The sequence below is a fragment of the Rhinolophus sinicus genome, chromosome 16, assembly GCF_057876585.1.
Source record: "Rhinolophus sinicus isolate RSI-liver-muscle chromosome 16, RSI-T2T, whole genome shotgun sequence".
Lineage (NCBI taxonomy): Eukaryota > Metazoa > Chordata > Mammalia > Chiroptera > Rhinolophidae > Rhinolophus > Rhinolophus sinicus.
Genome location: NC_142516.1, coordinates 18,471,171 through 18,489,781, shown reverse-complemented (window position 1 = coordinate 18,489,781; position 18,611 = coordinate 18,471,171). Strand labels below are relative to the sequence as shown.

The following is an 18,611-nucleotide window of genomic DNA, read 5'->3' as shown; positions in this document are numbered from 1 at the left end:
CTTTTTCCTCTTGCAAATGAAACGTGTAGAGACCCAGCAAAAACTCATGGTTCTGAGAGTTGTGTGCAAGGCAGAAAAATGCTTTCTTTTTCATGCGTGGAACTCCTGAGATTCCTCCCACCGCAGTCACTGGGTGGGTGATCCCTCAGGGAGGTTGCATGTGTCTGTGACATCTATTTAGTCCAGGGGTGGGCAATATTGAAGTTCTGGTTTCATTCCAGTTTACTAGTTTCAGAAAGATACTTAAACATCCAGAGCAAGTTCTTATTTGAATGACTCATTAGAATTGAAAACAAACAAACAAACAAAAAAACCAAAAACAAGCTTTGGTTCAGGTAGAAGATGCCCTTTTGCTAGGTGCACGATTCTCCTGCTTAGTGATTGCTCTGGCTCGGGGTTTGGTTTGGTTCTGGTCCGTGAGGACAGACTGCCTGGTTTCTCCTTGACTCACAGGGTGACCTACAGAGGGACCATGACACTTGCCTTGGAGGGTCATTAGGGAGATTATATAAGAGGAGTTTCATCTGCCATGGTGTGGGCACATAATAGAAGCCAAATAATGGTGTTACCTCTCCCTCTCCCCTAAATGACCAACCTTTTGATAGGACAGAAGTTTCAAGCAAGGAGATAAGGCTGGGACCTCTTATACAGCAAAGCCAAAGGGGCTTTCAGGTTTCCATGTGGTGCTTCGGTTTTCAGACTGTGGGGTGCAGGGTGCAGGATGTGGGGTTCTGGCCACTGCCTGATTTTGCTTCAGCCTCTGGGATGTTGGCTGGTACACAGTACCTAGCATCTCATAACCTCCTCTTCTGAAACTTTTTTGTTTTCTCTTTGTTTTCCAGATGTTTGAGTCAGAGGCGGATGAGAAGAAGGAGATGCCCTTGGGGGAAGGGAAGGGGCCAGGTGCCGAGGACCCCCCACACAGCAAGGACCCCTCTCCTGGCCAGGAGCCCCCTCCAGGACAAGACCTTTCACCCATCAAGGACTCCTTTTCTGGCCAGGAGCCTTCTCCCGGCCAAGGATCCCTGTCCAGCAAAGACTCACCTTCCTGCAAGGAACCCCTTCCAGGCCAGGAACCCTCCCCAAGCAAGGATTCCCCACCATGCCTGGAGCCCTCTGTACCCTCAGCCCTCCCTCCCTGCCAGGACCTTCCTGCCAGGCAAGAAGCCCCTCCCAGCCAAGACCTCCCTGCCATCCAGGAACCCTGTGCCCAGGACCTTCCACCACGTCAAGACCTGCCCCCCAACGAGGCCCCCCTGCCAGCCGAGGCCCTTTCGGAGGAGACCACAAGCTCTGGGGACGCACCAGTACCCCCTGGGGATGCACCAGTACCCCCCGGGGACGCACCAGTACCCCCTGGGGACGCGCCCGTGGCCTCCAGGCCGGCCTTTGTGATCCCTGAAGTCCGGCTAGATCGGACCTTCAGCCAGAAGGCAGGGGCGGAGGGGGGCAGTTCCTGCGACGAGGAGGACGCGGAAGAGGCCGAGGACGGGGACGAGGGCGATGCAGGGGAGGAAGACGAGGACGAGGACACGAGTGATGACAACTATGGTGAACGCAGCGAGGTCAAGCGCAGCAGCATGATTGAGACAGGCCAGGGTGCTGAGGGCGGCCTCTCGCTACGTGTACAGAACTCGCTGCGGCGCCGGACGCACAGTGAGGGCAGCCTGCTGCAGGAGGTCCGCGGGCCCTGCTTCGCCTCCGACACCACCTTGCATTGCTCAGACGGAGAGGGCACCTCGTCCTCCTGGGCCATGCCTTCGCCCCGCACCCTCAAGAAGGAACTGGGCCGCAACGGCGGCTCCATGCACCACCTTTCCCTCTTTTTCACAGGACACAGGAAGGTACGAAGGCCAGGGGTGGAGGGGGAGTGGCTACATGAGACAGTGGGATGGGAGTGGGTCCCGGAGCTGTAGGGAAAGAGCAGTCATTTTGTCCCACCCCTGCTCTTTTCTAAGCCTTCTAATGAGCTTTTCCAATGAGCCTTCTACCCATTTAACAGAGGACAAAACTGAGGCCCAAAGGGACCAAGAAGACAGACCCTGGATTTAAACACCTGATTTTATGACTCCAGATGCTGTGTTCTTATAGCTAAATAGCTAAGTTGTACTGGGGTTCCCACAGGAATTAGAGTACGTGTGGCCAATCCAGGACATTGTGTATTTGGATCTAGAAGATCTGATAGTAGCTAGAGAAATAGTCACAATTTAGACTTGGTCCAGGCCTAGCTAGACTAGAAATCCATCAGCCAGCAACAGTGACAACACTTATTTACTCTGTGCTGGCATTATTCGAAGCAATTTACATTAAGTCACAACAGCTCTATGAAGTAGATAGTATTTTTGTTCCCTACAGATGAGGAAACTGAGGCACTGAGAGGTTGTGTCACTTGCACCCAGGTTGCATGGTTTATAAATGTCGGAACCAGAATTAGACTATGGCTCCAGGGCTAAAGCACTTAACCATCATGCTGTTTGCCTCCTGCAAATATTTATAAATAGAGGGAAAAAGTGTTTATTGACTTCTTGCTGTGTGCTCGGCTCTGTGCTGTGTGCCCCAGCAGGGGCCCCAGAAATGTGTGAGGCTGATCTCAGCCTGGGAGGAATGAGGTATCAGTGTGGGCCAGGAAGGTGGCCTAACAGTGAAGGGCTTGCACCATGCCCTTTGAAGCCCACTAGCCAGCTTGAGTCTGGGTTCAGACCTTTACTGTGTGACCTTGGGTGAGTCTCTCAGCTCCTCTGAGCCTTAGTGTCCCAGGGCAGTTGAAGATGAACTGGAAGAGTCTGGGGCCTCATGTCCTTGGTGCAGGCGCTATGGCAAGTGGGGTTGAGGTGCTAACCGCCAGGCCAGTGCAAGGTGTTGTTATGACAACTGTTGTGAGGCTAGGCGGGTGGGGGGTGGTCAGTGTCCACGGAGGGCAGCTGACCCTCAGAGCCCTGGGAGTTCAGGGAGGGGAAACCCCAGGGCCTAGAGCCATCAGGGAAGGATTCTGGAGAAAGATGCCCCTCAGCTTGACTTCAAAGTTTAAGCAGGTTTGGAATAAACAGAGAAGATGAGGCAGGCATTCTGTGAAAGAGGACATGACCCGGACAAAACTGTCCATAGAAGCCAGTTTGACTAGAGCAGGGCATTCCTAAAGTGCCGGGATGGCAGACGCGTGGCACTCCTGCTGCCGTTCCTGCCGTCAAACCCATGGCAGACGTGACTGATGGATTCCAGCACACTTCCCGGCTGGTTGGCACATGGCCTCAGAAACCTTAGCTTTGCAGCCACTAGCTTTGAACACCTATGGAAAAGTAGTGGGGCTGGAAGGGCAGGCAGAGGCCCTGAGAAAACTTTCGCCCAGGAATTGGAATCAAATCTCAGAGGAACTGGGACTAGATCTCATCTGAAACATGTGTGGTTCTCAAACTTTGATGTGCTCCGACATCACCAGGAGGAGGTTAATAGTATATAGGTTTCTAAGTCCCCAACCCCAGACTTCTGGTGTGCCCCCCGCCCCCTGGATCGTGATGTTCCTCATAGTTTGAGTATCACCGTCTTAGACCATTTCTTGATGCAGCTGCTACAGGAGAGCATCTGTCCTACCGAGGTGAGGCCTCATGCTAACTGCTCATCTCTGGACGGTGGCTGAGATCCAGGGGCCCACCCCCTGCCTTAGGCCTCCCAACCCTCATCCCCCACCAGACCTTTCCAACTTCTCTCCCCAACCCCCTTGCTCCAATTTAAATATTTTTATGTAGATAAATTCACACACATTTTGCTTCCCCAAATCAGTTGACCTCAGCTCCTATTTCCTGTGCAGGTTCCCAAAATCAGTTGATCTCAGCTCCTATTTGGGGACAGATACTTCCACCAGGGAGTCTAGCAGGCATGAACCAGCTCTCTCCAGTGTCAGCTTCCTTTTTTGGGTGCCCAGGGTTCCCACTGTCTTTTGGCCTGGCTCTTCCTTTCTTGGGCTTGAGTGACTGAGCTGGCAGGACTGCAGAGGCTGCCCCCAGCCCTCTGGTGGCTACCAGCCCTCGAGTCCTTCACCATCATTCATATCCTGCTCCCTCCAGGCAACTGGCAGCTGGGCAAGTCCCTCCAGGCAGCTGGCTGCAGTAAGAAGCGTACCCTTGTCAAGGGGAAGTAAGGTCCAGGCTGGACAAGCACCCTGGTCTCAGCCCCTCCCTCATCAGCAGTGGGCCCTGGGCAAGTCCCTGCCCCTCTTTGAGCCTCAGTTTCCTCACTAGTGAAATGGGTAGGATAATAACAACCCCTGTGTACGGGTGCTGGGAAGATTAAATAGCCCAATGAGGGTAAAGTGTTTAGGGCAGTACCTGGCACTCAGCACCTGCTGGGTGCTCCATAAATGGGAGTCATGTTGACGAGAAGGAGAGGGGTGGGGAGGAGGAGGACGATAGCAGAGCAAGAGGAGTAACAGTGACCCCAACAGTCACCAAGTGCCTCCAGCTCCCTGTTCTAGCCTTCACAACACTGCTGCAAGGTGGGCCCAGCTGTACCAGTCTTACAGCGGGGAGCCTGAGGCTGAGGGTGGACAGGCCACACAGCGAGTGCAGTTGGACAGTGGCCTCACCCTTGTCCAGTCCTCTCTGGCTCTCCCCCAGGCCCTGTGCACCTCATGCTGGTGAGGAGCAGGGGCTCGGGGCTGGCAGCTGGGGAGGCAGTGGTTCCCCCATGACTTCCATCTTCCTGGCGTAGGCCTGGTTTTGCTGGGAGGATCAGCGGATGCTGCCAGGCCCTGCCAGGCAGTGCCAAGCAAGGGGTGAAGAGGAGAGGGGCGCAGTCTTCAGGCTGTGGAGTCAGACAGACCGTCTCAGCTCTGCCTCCTCCCTCCTGGTCCTGAGACCTTGGCCAAGTTAAATCTTTCTCTGAGCTTCAGTTTTCTCTTATAAAATGGGAAGGATTCAGTCTGCACAGAGTTCTCCAGGGATTTCAGAAGGTTTCAGTACGTAGTAAGCTCTGTGCACATGGCACTGGTCCTGTGATGAGACCCAGGAGGGCCAGACAGAGCTGGTGTAGCCTTGGGGTGGTCATTGTCCTGCTGTGTGGCTAAGCTGAGGCTGCCTGGAACGCAAGTTGCCTGTGACAGTGTGAAAGTCCCTACGGTGCCCCTCCCCCTAGCTATCATCCCCCCCCTTTATGCACTGAGCGGTTTCTACTGTGAGCATAAGTATCCGAACCAGACAGACCTGAGAGATGGTCTGCTGGGCCAAGTGCGGCTGCCTGAGGTCTAGAAAGAAGACCCTCCAAAGTTAACCTTAGCGTCAAGCCTTGGGTCTGGCTCCCTGTGCTAAGTTGAGTTGTCTCACAGTGCCCTCTGCTGCCAGACCCCTGCCTTGCCAGCTGCTCGCTGGAGGCCATGCAGGGCAGATCCAGAGGCCTCCATCAGCTCTTTTCCTGGGAGCCAGAGAAACCCCAGAGTATCTGTGTTTGGGCCCAGGATGCTACCATTGAATTCCACTGCAGCCTGGCCTGGCTCAGGCGAGTCAGCAGTCATTCTTTGCCAGTGAGGAGACAGAGGCTGGGGCCCCTCGTTGGCCATGCTTCCTTCTCCCCTCCTGCAGGGGACTGGCTTGGGCAGAGGCTATCAGCAAGGGCACCAACCCTCCCAGACTCAGCTTCCCGCCTAGGCCGGAGGTCAGATGAGAGGGCCCCTAAGTTGCCTTCCATCTCCAAGGCATGATAATACCTTCCAGCCTCCTATTTAAGAAAAGCCTAAAGAAAAATTATTTCCTATGTCTAAATACATAACTGTAGAGTTTAGAGCCAGTGTTTCCACAAGGTTCCGTGGGGCCTGCCAGGCTGGGATGATCAGAGAAGTAGGGTCAGGACCAATAGGGGAACAGGTGAGGCCAGGCTCAAGGAGAGCCCGCAGTCATGGGTGAGCTCTGGAACCGAACTGGAAACTCTACTACTTGCCAGCTTGCAGAGTCCAGGCAAGTAAATGAACTGCTCTGGGCCTCAGTCTCCTCAGCTGTAAACTGGGGGAAATAACAGCAAATAGCTCTTAGAATTGTTGCGAAGAATAAATTAGGTAGTTATGACACTTGTGCTCAGGGCCTGGCACATAGTGAGTGCTCAAGAAATAACAGCAATAAGCACGGTGCCTAACAGTTATTGAGCACATCCTCGGACAGGCACTAGGTTTACGCTGAGTACTTGCCGTGTGCTCAGTAACCTCATCCCAGCCCTATGAGTGGGTCTAATTATCACCCTCGTTTTACAAAGAAAGAAAGCAAGGCGCAGAGAGGGAATGTAAATTGGCTAAAGTCTGTTAACCAATGAATGACTGAGCTGGGATTCAAGTCTAGGCAGTTTAGAATCTGTGCTCTTAACCACTACTGTGATGATAGTTCTAATTACAATTACAGTTATAATTATTATTCCAAGAGGCAGTGAGCTCCCAGTCCCTGGAGGTGGCAGGGTAGGGCTGGGCAGACCCAAGGGATTCCTGCCTGGAGTGGGGGCGTGGGGGTGGGGGGCTGCCTGGTCTGGGCTTGTCTCCATTTGCTTTTCAGCAGGGAGGGTCGCATAGTGTAGCGAGGCAGTAGCAGATGGGAAAGAGAGTTCCTCTGTGTGCTGGGCTCTGGGCAGGTCTTGCTGCAGCTCCTGGAGAGAGGAGCCTTGGGAGCCACTCGGGGGCTGGAAGTCAGAACCCCGACTTTGGATCTCAGTTTCTTTTCTTTCTGGCCCACAGCCCACCCCGCCTTGGTGCCTGGGCTTTCCCCCCAGAGCCAGAGCTGTCCAGCCCCTCTAGCAGGCTGATTGGCATGGGCTGGTCCCTGCGAAGATGACCCCCTCCCAGCAGTGGAAGGAAGAGCCCATTTCCCAGCAGTGCAGAGGCTGGGGATGGCGGGTGGGAGTGGTCCACAGGCCCATTGTGTGCTCCCGATAAAGTGCGGAAGCTGAGGTTAGAATGGGAGGAAGCCCAGCACGGGGCCCTTTCCCACGGGTGGGGGCTGCGGGCACTGCCTCCCCAGGCCAGTGCGACCGCAGCCTGCATGTGCAATGGGGTGACCGCAGTGACACTCACTGGGCAGTGAACACTGGCGTCCCCTGGTTGCGGAGGGCGCCCTGTGTGCCAGGGTTGGGCCATGGGGGCCCAGACATTTTCCTGGTGAATCTTCCAACAGTTGGGTGTATGGTTATCGTCACATGCATCTATTGCATGTGCTGCTCCTTCCATGGGGGCTGCCTTTGTGATTCTCCTACATCCCTCTAGCTCAAATAGCTAAAGAAGCTGAAGCTGAGAGGCCGGGAAACTTCTCCAAAGTCAGTGGAAGCAGGATCTATGCCCAAGCCTGGCTGCAAACCGAGCTCGGGAATCACACAGCACAGATGGGCGTGTGCCTGTGTGTGCACGTACACACATGTGTTTACAACCTTGGTGGAGCAGCATTCTCAGGAAGGAGGCGGCATTTCCCCTGAATCTTTCATTGAAAACATTCAAAATGTGCCCTGTCCTTGCATTTGAGTAGCAGCATCCTCTGGCGGAGAAACGCACAGCTTGAATTCAGACAGACCTGCATTCTAGCTGTCAAATGCTGGATATCCTTGGGCAAATGACTTACTTTCTCTGAGCCTCTGTTTACTTTATGGACTTACTCTGAATATACTGAGATAGTATCTGGATAATGCCCATTCCGAGGTCTGGAGCATTATAAGCTCTGTAAATGGTGCTATGCTTCATCCATCCATCCATTGGTCCATCCATCCATTCATCTCTCCATCCATCCATCCATCCATCCATCCATCCATCCATCCATCCATCCATCCATCCGTGGGTGCTCCACTGAGGCTAGTAGCTCCCCCTTCTGGCTATACCTGGATTACTTTTCTTTCCAGAATTAAGAAAACAGTATTTTAAGGCTTAGTCCTTCTTCATTATGTTACAAATGAGGAAACTGAGGCTCAGGGGCTCATGAGGAGTCAGAGCTGAGATCCATACCTGGTGGCCTTCTGTCTTCTCTTGGGACATAGTGTCCAAGCTCATCCATCTCTGAGCTCTAGCTCCTCTGCTGTCTCAGATGTTTTCTGGGCTTCTGCTCTGGGGTGGCGAGGTTGGGGCCCTGGGTTTCCCTTGGAGGAGGACGGACAGGCACAGGCAGGACAAGGGAGGCAGGGTGACCCCAGTAGAGATGGTGGGAGTCTGGAGTGGTCTGGAGGAGAGGAAGAGAGGCGGACTGGGGGGAGGTGGACACTAGAGAGAAGAGGAGAGGGCATTCCAGGAAGGGGGCACAGCAGACGCAAAGGCAAGGAGATGGGGGTGGCGGTGGGGGAATCTGTGGGCTGCAATGCAGCTCTGGCAGATAAAGTTACAGGCTTTGAATGAAGCAGGGAGAGTCTCAAGATGCATCTTTCCCAGTCTGCTTTCCTTCTCACTTGATTCATTAATTCGTTCGATACATATATTGAGCTCCCGTGTCCCAGGCCCAATGAGGGTGACCCAGACAGAGGTCTTGCTCTTGGGCACTCACAGTAGAGGAGACAGATTTGGAAAAAGTCATTTCAGGGGTAGTGGGGACCTCAAAAGGGGTAAAGGGGACACCACCTTGGTCTAGGCGTCAGGGAGGGCCTCCCAGGTGAGGAGGCATTTAAGTGGCTTTCCCGAGATCTGGTTCTTTCCTGAGGCTGGGTCTTAGGAGGAAAGGGAAGTAGGAGAATCACAAAGGCACTCTCCATGAAAGGGGTAGCACATGCAAAGGCCTGAGGTAAGGGGACAGGATAGGTGAAGACATTTTGTTTGGTTGCAGAGCAGGGTTGAGGAGGTTACTGGAGCAGGAGTCGGGCTAGGGAGTAACTGAAGGAGTTGTAACTAATGTTAAAGTAGAACTTTCTGCCCAGAACCTAATAAGGTAGACCCTGTACATCATGTTGTGGAGTTCAGACCTTACCCTGAGGGCACTAGGGAGCCATGGAAAGTTTTAAAGCAGAAGAGGTGTTCTTAGGCCTGTGTAATAATTTACTTTGCACACTGCTGACCGATCCCAGGGTTCTTTCAAACCTCAGAATCCTGAGTTAGCTAGTCATGATGCCGATTTTGAAATTAAGAAATAGAGGTTCAGAGAGGGACAGCAGTTGGCCAAGTCACACAGCAGAACCCCAACTGAAGCCTTGCTCTCTGGCCTGCCCTACTGCCTTGCCTTTAGGGCTGCGTCTCTGGCTTCTCCTCAGCAAGCCAGGTCCTCGGTGCACTAGGAGGAGACCCCTTGGGCTGGAGGCTCTGCCAAGCCAGCTGCGCTCCATAGACAGGCTGTTTCCAGTACTGGGGTCGCCTTCCCTCACCTGTTCTGTGAGAAGTGGGAGCTTTGGGGGCGGGAAGCTGGTTGGCAGGAGCTGTTGTGTCCCTGAGCCTCTTTGCTAAGGCAGCAGCCCCTGATACCCAGACTGCAACGTGTCTGTCTTTTCTCTGCAGATGAGCGGGGTCGACACGGTTGGGGATGATGATGAAGGCTCCCGGAAGAGAAAGAGCAAAAATCTGTATGTTGGAAAGACCCATGGCTCTCACCCTTGCAATCAGCGAGGCTCTCTTCACCCCTCTTCTTTCTCTGCCCTTGGGCTTGTCTCTCTTCCAGGGGTACAGGTGGGGAGAAGGGGCCGCACGTAGTCCTGTTCCCGACAGACACCAGTGGACAGCAGGATCTTGAGACTCAGCAGTGGCTTCAGGGTCGGGTCGCCACTGTCTCAGCATCCACGCATGAGGCTTGGTGCTGATTCAGTACCTAGAAGCCACAGGGATCCAAGCAGAAGAAACCAGCCAGGTTGCCCTGGCCCGGGCCAAGCCTCTGAGCCAAATAGTGGCTGAGTGACCTCAACAAGTTCTTTGTTCCCTCAACAGACAGTTCATAGGGTTCCCCTTTCTCCTCTTGAGCTCTTAAATCTAACAGTCTTGGGCATTGCCAGGAGGGGGCGCTGCTGGCCCACAGTGTGTATCTCATACTCCCCTAGCCATTCTGGCCACATTCAGAGCCCTTATGCTTTCGTTTTGGAGGTTTGTTAGAGGTGCCAGTTAGGAGGTGTGGGGAATCCTCGGGCCTCCTTGTACTCCTCGGCTAGAGGCCTTGGAGATGGCAGAGAGGGACAAGGAGGGAGCAGCAGGGCATATGGAACCCTCTCCCCTGCAGGTCCTGTCATGCCCACCAATCTGCACAAACTGGGCCTGGGGGAGGACAACAGGGAGCCTTCTCAGATGCCTCCTGCATCCTTCTTCCCTGGCCTCGACCTTATGCGGGGTCCACTGCCCTAGCAACTCTGCCTCCCCTGCCCTCTCCAGTTTCTCGCGGCCATTGCAGGCTTCTCTCTGCAGCCAGGAGCAATCATACTTTCTAGGAAAGGTGAAACACACAAACAAAAATAGTCCTTTGTACCAGCCATCTGGTCCAGGCCAGAGCTGCTGTGGGTGGTGCTCTCAGGGATGGAGCAGTGAAGGACAGGGGAGGGCCGGTCTCTCCCAGCCCCCCAGGGCTCTCTGAGGGCCCTGAGTCTCACCAGAGGGCTGCCAGTCCCTGGACTCCTTGGTCCTATCTCACTGGCTTAGAACCTGCTAGACAGAGCTGGGTCCCCGTAGCTGGACAGCTGCCCCAGACCCTAGGGAGCATGTAAGCCTCTATTCCTAAGCTTGAGCATTTTTGCCCCAGGCATTGTACTAAAGCTTTATGTGCCTTTTCTCCTTGCCTTGAAACAACCCAGCAGATGGTAGATAATTTTATAATCCCTGTTTAACAGAAGACAAAACTTGACGCTCAGCGAGGTTAAGTAACTCCACAGTTGGTAACTGCTGGAGCTGGGATTTGAACTGAGGTAGTCTGGCTCCAGAGTCTCACTTAACCTTTACGAGGTACCACTTCCTTCAGTCACACAGGGTGTCCCATAGGTCATAGTGCCATTTGAAGCTTGAATAACTTCAGAAATATAAGTGCTACAAACTTACAAAACACATTTGAGAGTTGAATTATTTAAATTTCTTTTACACTTACTTAGCTGTGTGATTTTGATCATACATTCTCAACTTTTGGTTTCAGTCAGCATTTTTCATCTTCAATCAGAAGGATGGAGACCAAAATTATTTTCTATTATTCAAAAATCATAAAACTAAATGTGTCTTAAACCTTAAACAATTAAACTTTCAAAAGGTGTTCTTGAAAGTTGATAGGATTTGTACTTCTGAATTTATTCAAGCTTAAAGTTGTACTAAAACTTTTGGAGCGTGCTGCGTGTTCATGGATGGAAGTACCCAAAGCCAGTGACTAAGGCTGAGGGGCCAGCTGAGGAGATCTTCTCTGAGGTACCCAGGGTAGGGGGTCTAGGCTTAAGAGAGGATGTGAGCAGGAGCATGGGACATTTAACCCCTTTCCTGCCAGCAGCTTTGCCCAGTGCTGAAATGTGCCACCTTGGGGGTGTGTGGCAACACTAAAAATAGTTCTTGGCTAAAAATAGCCAGTCCTGCCACCCTGGTGCACAGAGCCTTCCCTCCTTCCCTTCTTCCCCTCCCAGCAAATTGCTGACTTGTTTTCTCCTCCCCCCCTCCCCCCCATGCTGCCATGGCAACAGGGGAGGCCAGTCACAAATAACTGGATCTGGCTTCCTGCCTGGGCCGGCCCCAGAGGCCGCCCCTTGCAGACACATGCCCCTTTCACAGGCTCCCTCTCAGGGTTGGCCAGAAGGGAGACTTTTTTTTCTGCTCCCTGTCCTGGTCCCTCCCATTTCCTGACTCCTCCTGTCTGAGTCCCAGCCCAGCGTATGCCTGGTGTCCAGTAGTCCGGCTGGGAGCCCGGTGAGCACTAGGCTGCAGCCTGCACTGTTGCTGCCTCCCTGCCTGCCGCCCGGAACTCCGGGGTGGGGGGCAGGAGCCTCGGGGTGCTCCCTGCAGACTTTCCTTGGCCCCAAGGTTGGGGGGGCTCTACAGAGATGCTCCGAGGCATGTACCTCACACGCAACGGGAATCTACAAAGGCGGCACACGATGAAGGAGTAGGTGCCCTCGCCTCAGCCCACGGCTTCCCCACCCTGAATGTGCAGGGGCCGAGTGGGCCAGGGTGACCGACCCCCTTCTCTGCTTCTGCCCCCAGAGCCAAGGACATGAAGAACAAGCTGGGCATCTTCAGGCGGCGGAACGAGTCCCCCGGGGCTCAGCCAGCAAGCAAGGCAGACAAAGTGACGAAGTCATTCAAGTAGGTGCTGCTGGGCATCCCTGGGACCCCTCAGGCACTCGCTGGTCCCCTGGGTAGCAAGGCTGGTGGTGGGGTTCAGGCGGAAGGGGTGTTGCTGGCTTGATCCTGCTCTGGGTTGGATGGAGGCTCTCCTAGAGAGAGCCTGGTACCTGCCAGCAGCAGCCCTCCGGGGGACAGCTGCAATGGGAAGGGCCGCCAGGCAGGGGCGGAGGCGGGGGCTGGAAGTGATGCCACCCTAAGAAGGGGGTGGGCCCCTTCCTGGGCTCCCCATTTGGGCTCAGCTGCTGCCTGGACCAAGGGCAGCTAACAGAGGCTCCCCAGACCTGCCATCCCACGTCCCCAGGGCCTGACGGGGCCCTCGCTGTGCCCTGACTGCGCCTTCCCTCTCCCCTCAGGCCCACCTCAGAGGAAGCCCTCAAGTGGGGAGAGTCCTTGGAGAAGCTGCTGCTTCACAAATGTAAGTTTGTTCCCTGTGTTCTCTCTCTCCCCTCTGTCCCGTCTTCCTCTCCCAGACCAGAGTGCAACTGGTCCTGGAAAGGTTGCGTTTCCCTCTTTGCTGGGTTTAGTTAAGTGCCTTTGGGAGAGGCTGAGCCCAGGCTGAGGCCCTTGGTCTGGCCTTGGAGCCGGCTTCGGCCAGCCCCTCCCTGTCCATGGGAGCTGGCATTGCCTGCTAGAGGCCGTTGGGACCTGTGTGCTAATACCCATGTTCCCAGAATAATACTAATAAACATTTCCATGTACTGAGGGCTTACACTGGGCTGAATGTGCCCACTGTCTCATGGGCAGGATCCCCTGTGATCTTCGCAGGGCTCCAGGACACAGGGTGAGGAGACTGAGGCACAACTGGGGAGAGACCTGCCCAAAGCCCACAAAGAGGCAATGGCAGGGGTGAGACCGCATCCCAGGGCTCCTGGCATCTGTACCCTAAAGGCCCCAGACTAAGCTAGGGTCCTGAGGGCATGAGGGGCTGGTTCTGCTCTCACCCAGAGTCTGGGCTTCTCCTTACAGATGGGTTAGCAGTGTTCCAGGCCTTCCTTCGCACTGAATTTAGTGAGGAGAACCTGGAATTTTGGCTGGCATGCGAGGACTTCAAGAAGGTTAAGTCCCAGTCCAAGATGGCAGCCAAGGCCAAGAAGATATTCGCCGAGTACATCGCAATCCAGGCGTGCAAGGAGGTAGGGCCTCAGGCCGGGCCCTCAGGCCCTCGTCCTCGTGCGCAGTGGCCTCTCCGTGACTGGGGTTGCCTGGCAGCCTCAGGGAGGAGCTCAGGAAGGGGGGACGCCAGAGTGAGTCTTAGGGACTGTGTGCCCAGCGTGGAAAGGAAGCAAGCTGGGGCCTCAGGAAGAACTGAATTCCGTTGATAACAAAAATGGCCTGTTGAGGTGCTAAGCCTTTTATGAATGGGCTCTCGTGTTTAACCCCCACGACCATCTGTAAAATGGGTTTTAGTATTATCTTCATTTTAAAAATGAGGGACCGCCTTGGAGAGCCTAATCAGAGTACCTAACATCTATTGAGTGCTTACTGTTTGCCGTCACTATGTGCAGAGTAGCAAGGATGAGCTATTGCTTTAATCCCTATCTGTTTATTGTGGAGGATTCTGCTTTGTTTGCACAACTCTTGGAAGAATCTACTATTATTCCTGATCTGTCTATAAGACAACTGAGGCTCAGAGCACTTAAGTGACTTGCTGAAAGCCACACACGTAGGTGTGGCACTGCTGGGATTTGCACGTGGGCAGCTTGACTCTAAAGTTGGTGTTTTCAGGCCCTGGAGTAAGTGACCGAGCCAGGACTTGAATCTACTGACCTGAGGGCCTCCACTCTGAACCTTACAATGTGGAGCAGAAGGGCTTGGAGGTGAAACGCTGGCGAGGTCCCACCCCCGGCCCTGGCCCTCAGGTCAGCCCCCTGCAGACAGCCCTGACCATGCCGCCTCTACCCCTGCAGGTAAACCTGGACTCATACACACGGGAGCACACCAAGGACAACCTGCAGAGCGTCACGCGCGGCTGCTTTGATCTGGCACAAAAGCGCATCTTTGGGCTCATGGAAAAGGACTCGTACCCACGCTTCCTCCGCTCTGACCTCTACCTAGACCTCATTAACCAGAAGAAAATGAGTCCCCCACTTTAGAGGCCTCAGGGTAGAGCTCAGCATTCACACCAGGCGGGCTGGGCCCCCTCCCATGTCTCCCTCTCCCCTGCGACACAGTGGGCAACCAAGCCCCCGGAGGCCGTATCTCCGGGCAGACAGATGGACATTTGGATGAGAGGCCTGGACCAAGAGAGGCCCAGGCCACTGGAGAGAAGGACTGGCCTCGTTGGGTCTCCACTGCCCTGGTACGAGGGGGCCCACGGGCTCCGGCAGGTCAGGGGCCCTGGCTGAGCCGATCAGAGCTGCTGCTCCCTGCTGTGGAGACCGTGCATTGACCAAGTTCCTTAAAGAACTGGCTGATGGGGCAGGGGCGAGGCCCAGGCTCCAGGGCTCTCCAGGGGCGCCGCTGGGGCTCAGGGCTCAGATCCCTGCCTTGAGTTTTATTTATTTAAACAGTAGTAGGATGCTTGGCACGTCATCCTATAATAGGAAACCTTTGCCTCATCAGTTTTCCTAATTTACAAGTGCAATATTTTAACCAACGCCTTGTGAAAAGCCACCTTGCAGAGGAGGTGGCCATCATTTTCCAGTTTCAGGGGTTTTGCTGGTTCCAGGCACCAGTGATGGGTAACTGGGCCTTGTGGACTGCTTAGGCCTAGAGGGGCAGGTGCTGTAGCCTGGCCTCCCACAGAAACCCAGCACCCCTGAGTGAGGTGTCCCTCAGGGGCTCCGGGAAAGCATGAGACCCTCAGACCACACAGCAGCCAAGTTCTGAAGCAAATAAAAGGCCTGTGTTATTTCTTGTTCTTGACCCTTTCTGTGTGTTCCTGGTTTGGAGGTTTCCCAAGGGTTGGTAGTTGGGCTGTTAGTCCAGCTTCTCCTCTCTAGCCATCACCTGCCTCCCATCCTGTAGCCATAGACATGATAATACCGGCGAAAGCTGCTCCCTGACAGCCGCTGCCTCTGTGCCAGCCGCTTTACCATGCTTGTTCCATTTGTCACCTCGTGTTCTCAGCAAGCCTGGGAGGTGGGGGTTATCCCCATTTTACAGATGAGGAGAAGGAAGCACAGGCAGGTAAGGTACCTTGTCCGAGGTCACAGCCGGCAAGTGGCAGAGGCAGGGTTCAGCCTAAGCCTGACTGGCTGCAAAACTCTGGATCTCTGTCTTCTACCAGCTACAGGATGGAGTCCTAACTTGGCCACCAACTGGCTGTGTGACCTTCATTTCCTTTACTTCCTTTACTTCTCTGCCCTGCCACACCTTGAGATTCTAGTGGCCCTTTCAGGTGGCACAGGGATGGATGGTGGCGGTGCATGGGTCCAGAATCTCTGGCAGGGCAGTGGCTGCAGAGGGGCAGGCTCACAGAGGCCTTTAGGACAGAAGGAAGAGCTGGGGAAGTGAGGGGTAGGGTTCACAGAGTCTGTCAGTGGCTCTGGGGAAGGTTTCTCCCTCTGTGTCTAATAGGAGAAGCAAATTTAGGAAAGGCCTGGGTCAGAGCCGCCGTTCAGGGGAGGCCCTGGAGCATTCTCCTGGACGGGTGGAAGCCCGGAACCCAGGCCAAGCTGATGCCAAAACTGCCAGGCTCTGGGGCCAGGGCATGGCCTGGGGTGGGGGCTGGCCCCGATGGGCTGACTTAGGTAAAGCCGGGCTGAGTTTGTGCAGAGGGGATGGACCCCATCTCCTAGGATCTTGGTCCCTGCTTGGGGGTCCTGGGTACAGGTCCGCCACTGAGGACTTGAAGATATGAAGGACATGGGGCCGTGCAGCCCTCTCCTCCCTGCTTTCTCTATAAGGAGAACATCAGAAGTGGTGGTTCCTGGAGGCCTAACTGGGGCCAGGCATACAGTCGGTGCTCAATACATGTTACAGCCTCTTTTGCCTAGCACCAGAGTGTGAGCTCCTCCAGGAATGGACTGGGTGTTCTTCCAGGCACCGGACCTGGCCCATGAGCCCTGTTTGTGTAAACAGTGAAGGGGATCCCCCCCACACGCCCCATAATGCTACCGGCGCCTCGATGAGGCTGGAAGGGGAGGGAACAGAGATGTGCTCCTGGTGGGAGCAAGGGCATCTTCTGCTTGGAGGAGACTCGGCCCACAAGGAGACTCACCTTCCCCTTTCTTTATTCCTGGGATTTAGCCCCCCTCCAGGCCCTCCAGCCTCCCATCCCCAAGTTGCCATAGAAACCAAAGTCCAGGAGAACAAAGTCAGGCAGATGGAATTCCCATTTTGGAAGGCCCCATTGCCTGGTTTCCATTACTCACACCCTGGTCCCTTGGCCTCAGAGGGGCTTTGGCTACTCTGGAGAACAGCCTGGAAAGGCGCCTGGATCTTCCTGCATTGGGCCTACCTGCGCTCCTGGCGGCCTTGGGCACAGCCCCTCCTCTCCCCCTGAACCTGGGGACCTTATTAGGCCTCAGTCCCCTCACCTGTGCAGCGTTGTTTGGGCTGTTTTTCTTTCATAGGTGAGGGGAAGGAACAGGCTTCATGGTCTCTGTCTGGCAATGCCAGACCTGTCAGTGGGGGTCTGAGAGCTGTGGGGTCAGTGTGCCCAGCTCCCTCCCCATCCCACAGGTGTGTAGACAGAGGTGGAGGGAGGGAAGCAGCACAGTGTGAGGAGAGAGGCCCAGAGCCTGGCGTCGGTCTCTAAGATTCAGCTCCTGGCTCCCCACTGACTACTGGCTGCAAATCTTTGAATAAATCACATGACCTCTCTTTGCCTCAGTTTTCTCATCTATAAATTGTACATATTGGCACCTACCCCAGAGTAGTGGTGACTAATCAAGGTCAGGCCTGAGGCAAATTTGGCCCAGTGCCTGGCCCGGGGATATGATCCTGCGACATCATTGTTCCGTCACAGGGAGGTGGCAGAGCTCGTTCTCCAGTTGCCCAAGCCCGGGCTCTACCCTTGTCAGAGTGGACAGGGAGCCTTTAGTCTCAGACCCCACATTCTTGTCCTTCCAGGAACAGTTTTGCTGGAGGACAAAGCAAGCCTGTTCCAGGGAGTAAGTCAGAACAGCCTGTCCCTGTGCCACTGCCCCGTCTTGGCCTGGCTGGGTACACTTGGGGTCAGCTGGCAAATAGGGTGTGAAGGGTGGAAAGGGGAGAGGGCACAACAGTGCCGCTTGGTTGGATGCCAGTGGGAAGGGATTCAGCATTGGCCTGCCTGTGCCAACCTCAGCTGACTCCTAAGGCGCAGCCTCTTGGCGTGGCTGGGGGCAGATATGGCCTCCTAGACTCTTCCTTTGGTCCAAACTGCGGCCTGGTGCCTGGGTCCCTTCTTGGGTTTCCTCTTGCACCTCTCCTGTAACAGGGAGCTCGTTATCTCCCTGAGGCACCTCGGGAAGCCCTGGGAAGCTCCAGGGAATTCTAAAGTTCTTTCCCTGTGAAGCCAGAGTCCTGGGGTGGGGATGGGGCAATGGAGGCAGGTCAGCCCGTTCTCAGCCCCGTTCTCAGCCCCATTCTCAGACTTCACGTCTCCCTCCACCCCTCCCCCTCAGCAGACTCCTTCCAGCTCCCTGCCCCCACCTCCCTGCCTTGCTCCTGGGTCCCTATGCTTACTGTCCCCTCTCTGGGTCCCTCCCACTGACGTTCTACCCTAGCAAGCCTCTCTGATTCCCCTCTCTTCCCCAAGCTTGCCTCAGGCCCCTGCTGCTCCCTCAGTGCTGAGGCCTCGAGCAACAGCCACTGGGCTTCAGAGGCGCTGCTCCTGTGCTCTTGTTTTGCTTACGGTCGGCAACATCTGGGAAACATCTGGCTTTGTCCTCTCCCTGGCCGGCTGGAGGGAGGGAAGGGGGTATCCTGGGGATTGGAGGAGACAGTGGGGGGTTGAAGACGTGTGAGGCTGATTCCCGCCTGCTCAGTGAGGGAATAGCCGGGGTGGGGGAGGACCTGCCAGGTTGCAGAGACAAGATAATAGCGAGGGCCACACACACCAAGGGTGTTCCACGCCTTGTCTGTCCCCACAACAGGCCTGGAGAAGTTCTGAGTATTGTGTTCATTTGGCAAATAACGAAGTTAAGGATCAGAGAAAGTGAACACGTATGCCACAGCTAAGCAGGGACTGGGGCCCTGGTCCCTAATTTCCAGGCAGCCTCGCCTTCAGCCAGTCTGAGGGTGAGGGATTTAGTGGCTTCGATTAGGGGCTGTCACCCCAGGTTGTCCTTGGCTTGAGCGCAGAGCTTTTCTAAGGCCAAGGAATGGTGGGAGCGGAAGTGTGTGGAGGTATCTGGTCCTGAGTTGAATCTCGGTTCTAGGTAGAGCTGTGTGATAAGTTGCTTTACCTCTCTGAGCTTGGTCATCTCATCTATAAAATGGGAAGAGTCATCCACCTCATGGGACT

The 18,611-nt window shown here is 54.9% G+C and overlaps 1 protein-coding gene across 11 annotated transcripts in view; it reads left to right on the top strand.

Annotated features, from left to right (window-relative positions):
• RGS3 (regulator of G protein signaling 3) overlaps positions 1 to 15,082 on the top strand; it is a 112,151-nt gene extending 97,069 nt beyond the window's left edge. For 9 of the 11 annotated variants that reach the window (XM_074330858.2, XM_074330857.2, XM_074330859.2 and 6 more), the window contains 6 exons: positions 843 to 1,844; positions 9,422 to 9,486; positions 12,074 to 12,175; positions 12,571 to 12,632; positions 13,184 to 13,350; positions 14,125 to 15,082. In XM_074330858.2, the coding sequence (XP_074186959.2) occupies positions 843 to 1,844; positions 9,422 to 9,486; positions 12,074 to 12,175; positions 12,571 to 12,632; positions 13,184 to 13,350; positions 14,125 to 14,310 (1,584 nt within the window). In that variant the 3' untranslated portion in view covers positions 14,311 to 15,082. Of the gene's footprint in view, positions 1 to 842; positions 1,845 to 9,421; positions 9,487 to 9,517; positions 11,976 to 12,073; positions 12,176 to 12,570; positions 12,633 to 13,183; positions 13,351 to 14,124 lie in introns of those variants that run through there. The other 2 variants (XM_074330867.2, XM_019754593.3) reach the window with 2 other exon arrangements.
• Positions 15,083 to 18,611: the final 3,529 nt, after the last annotated feature.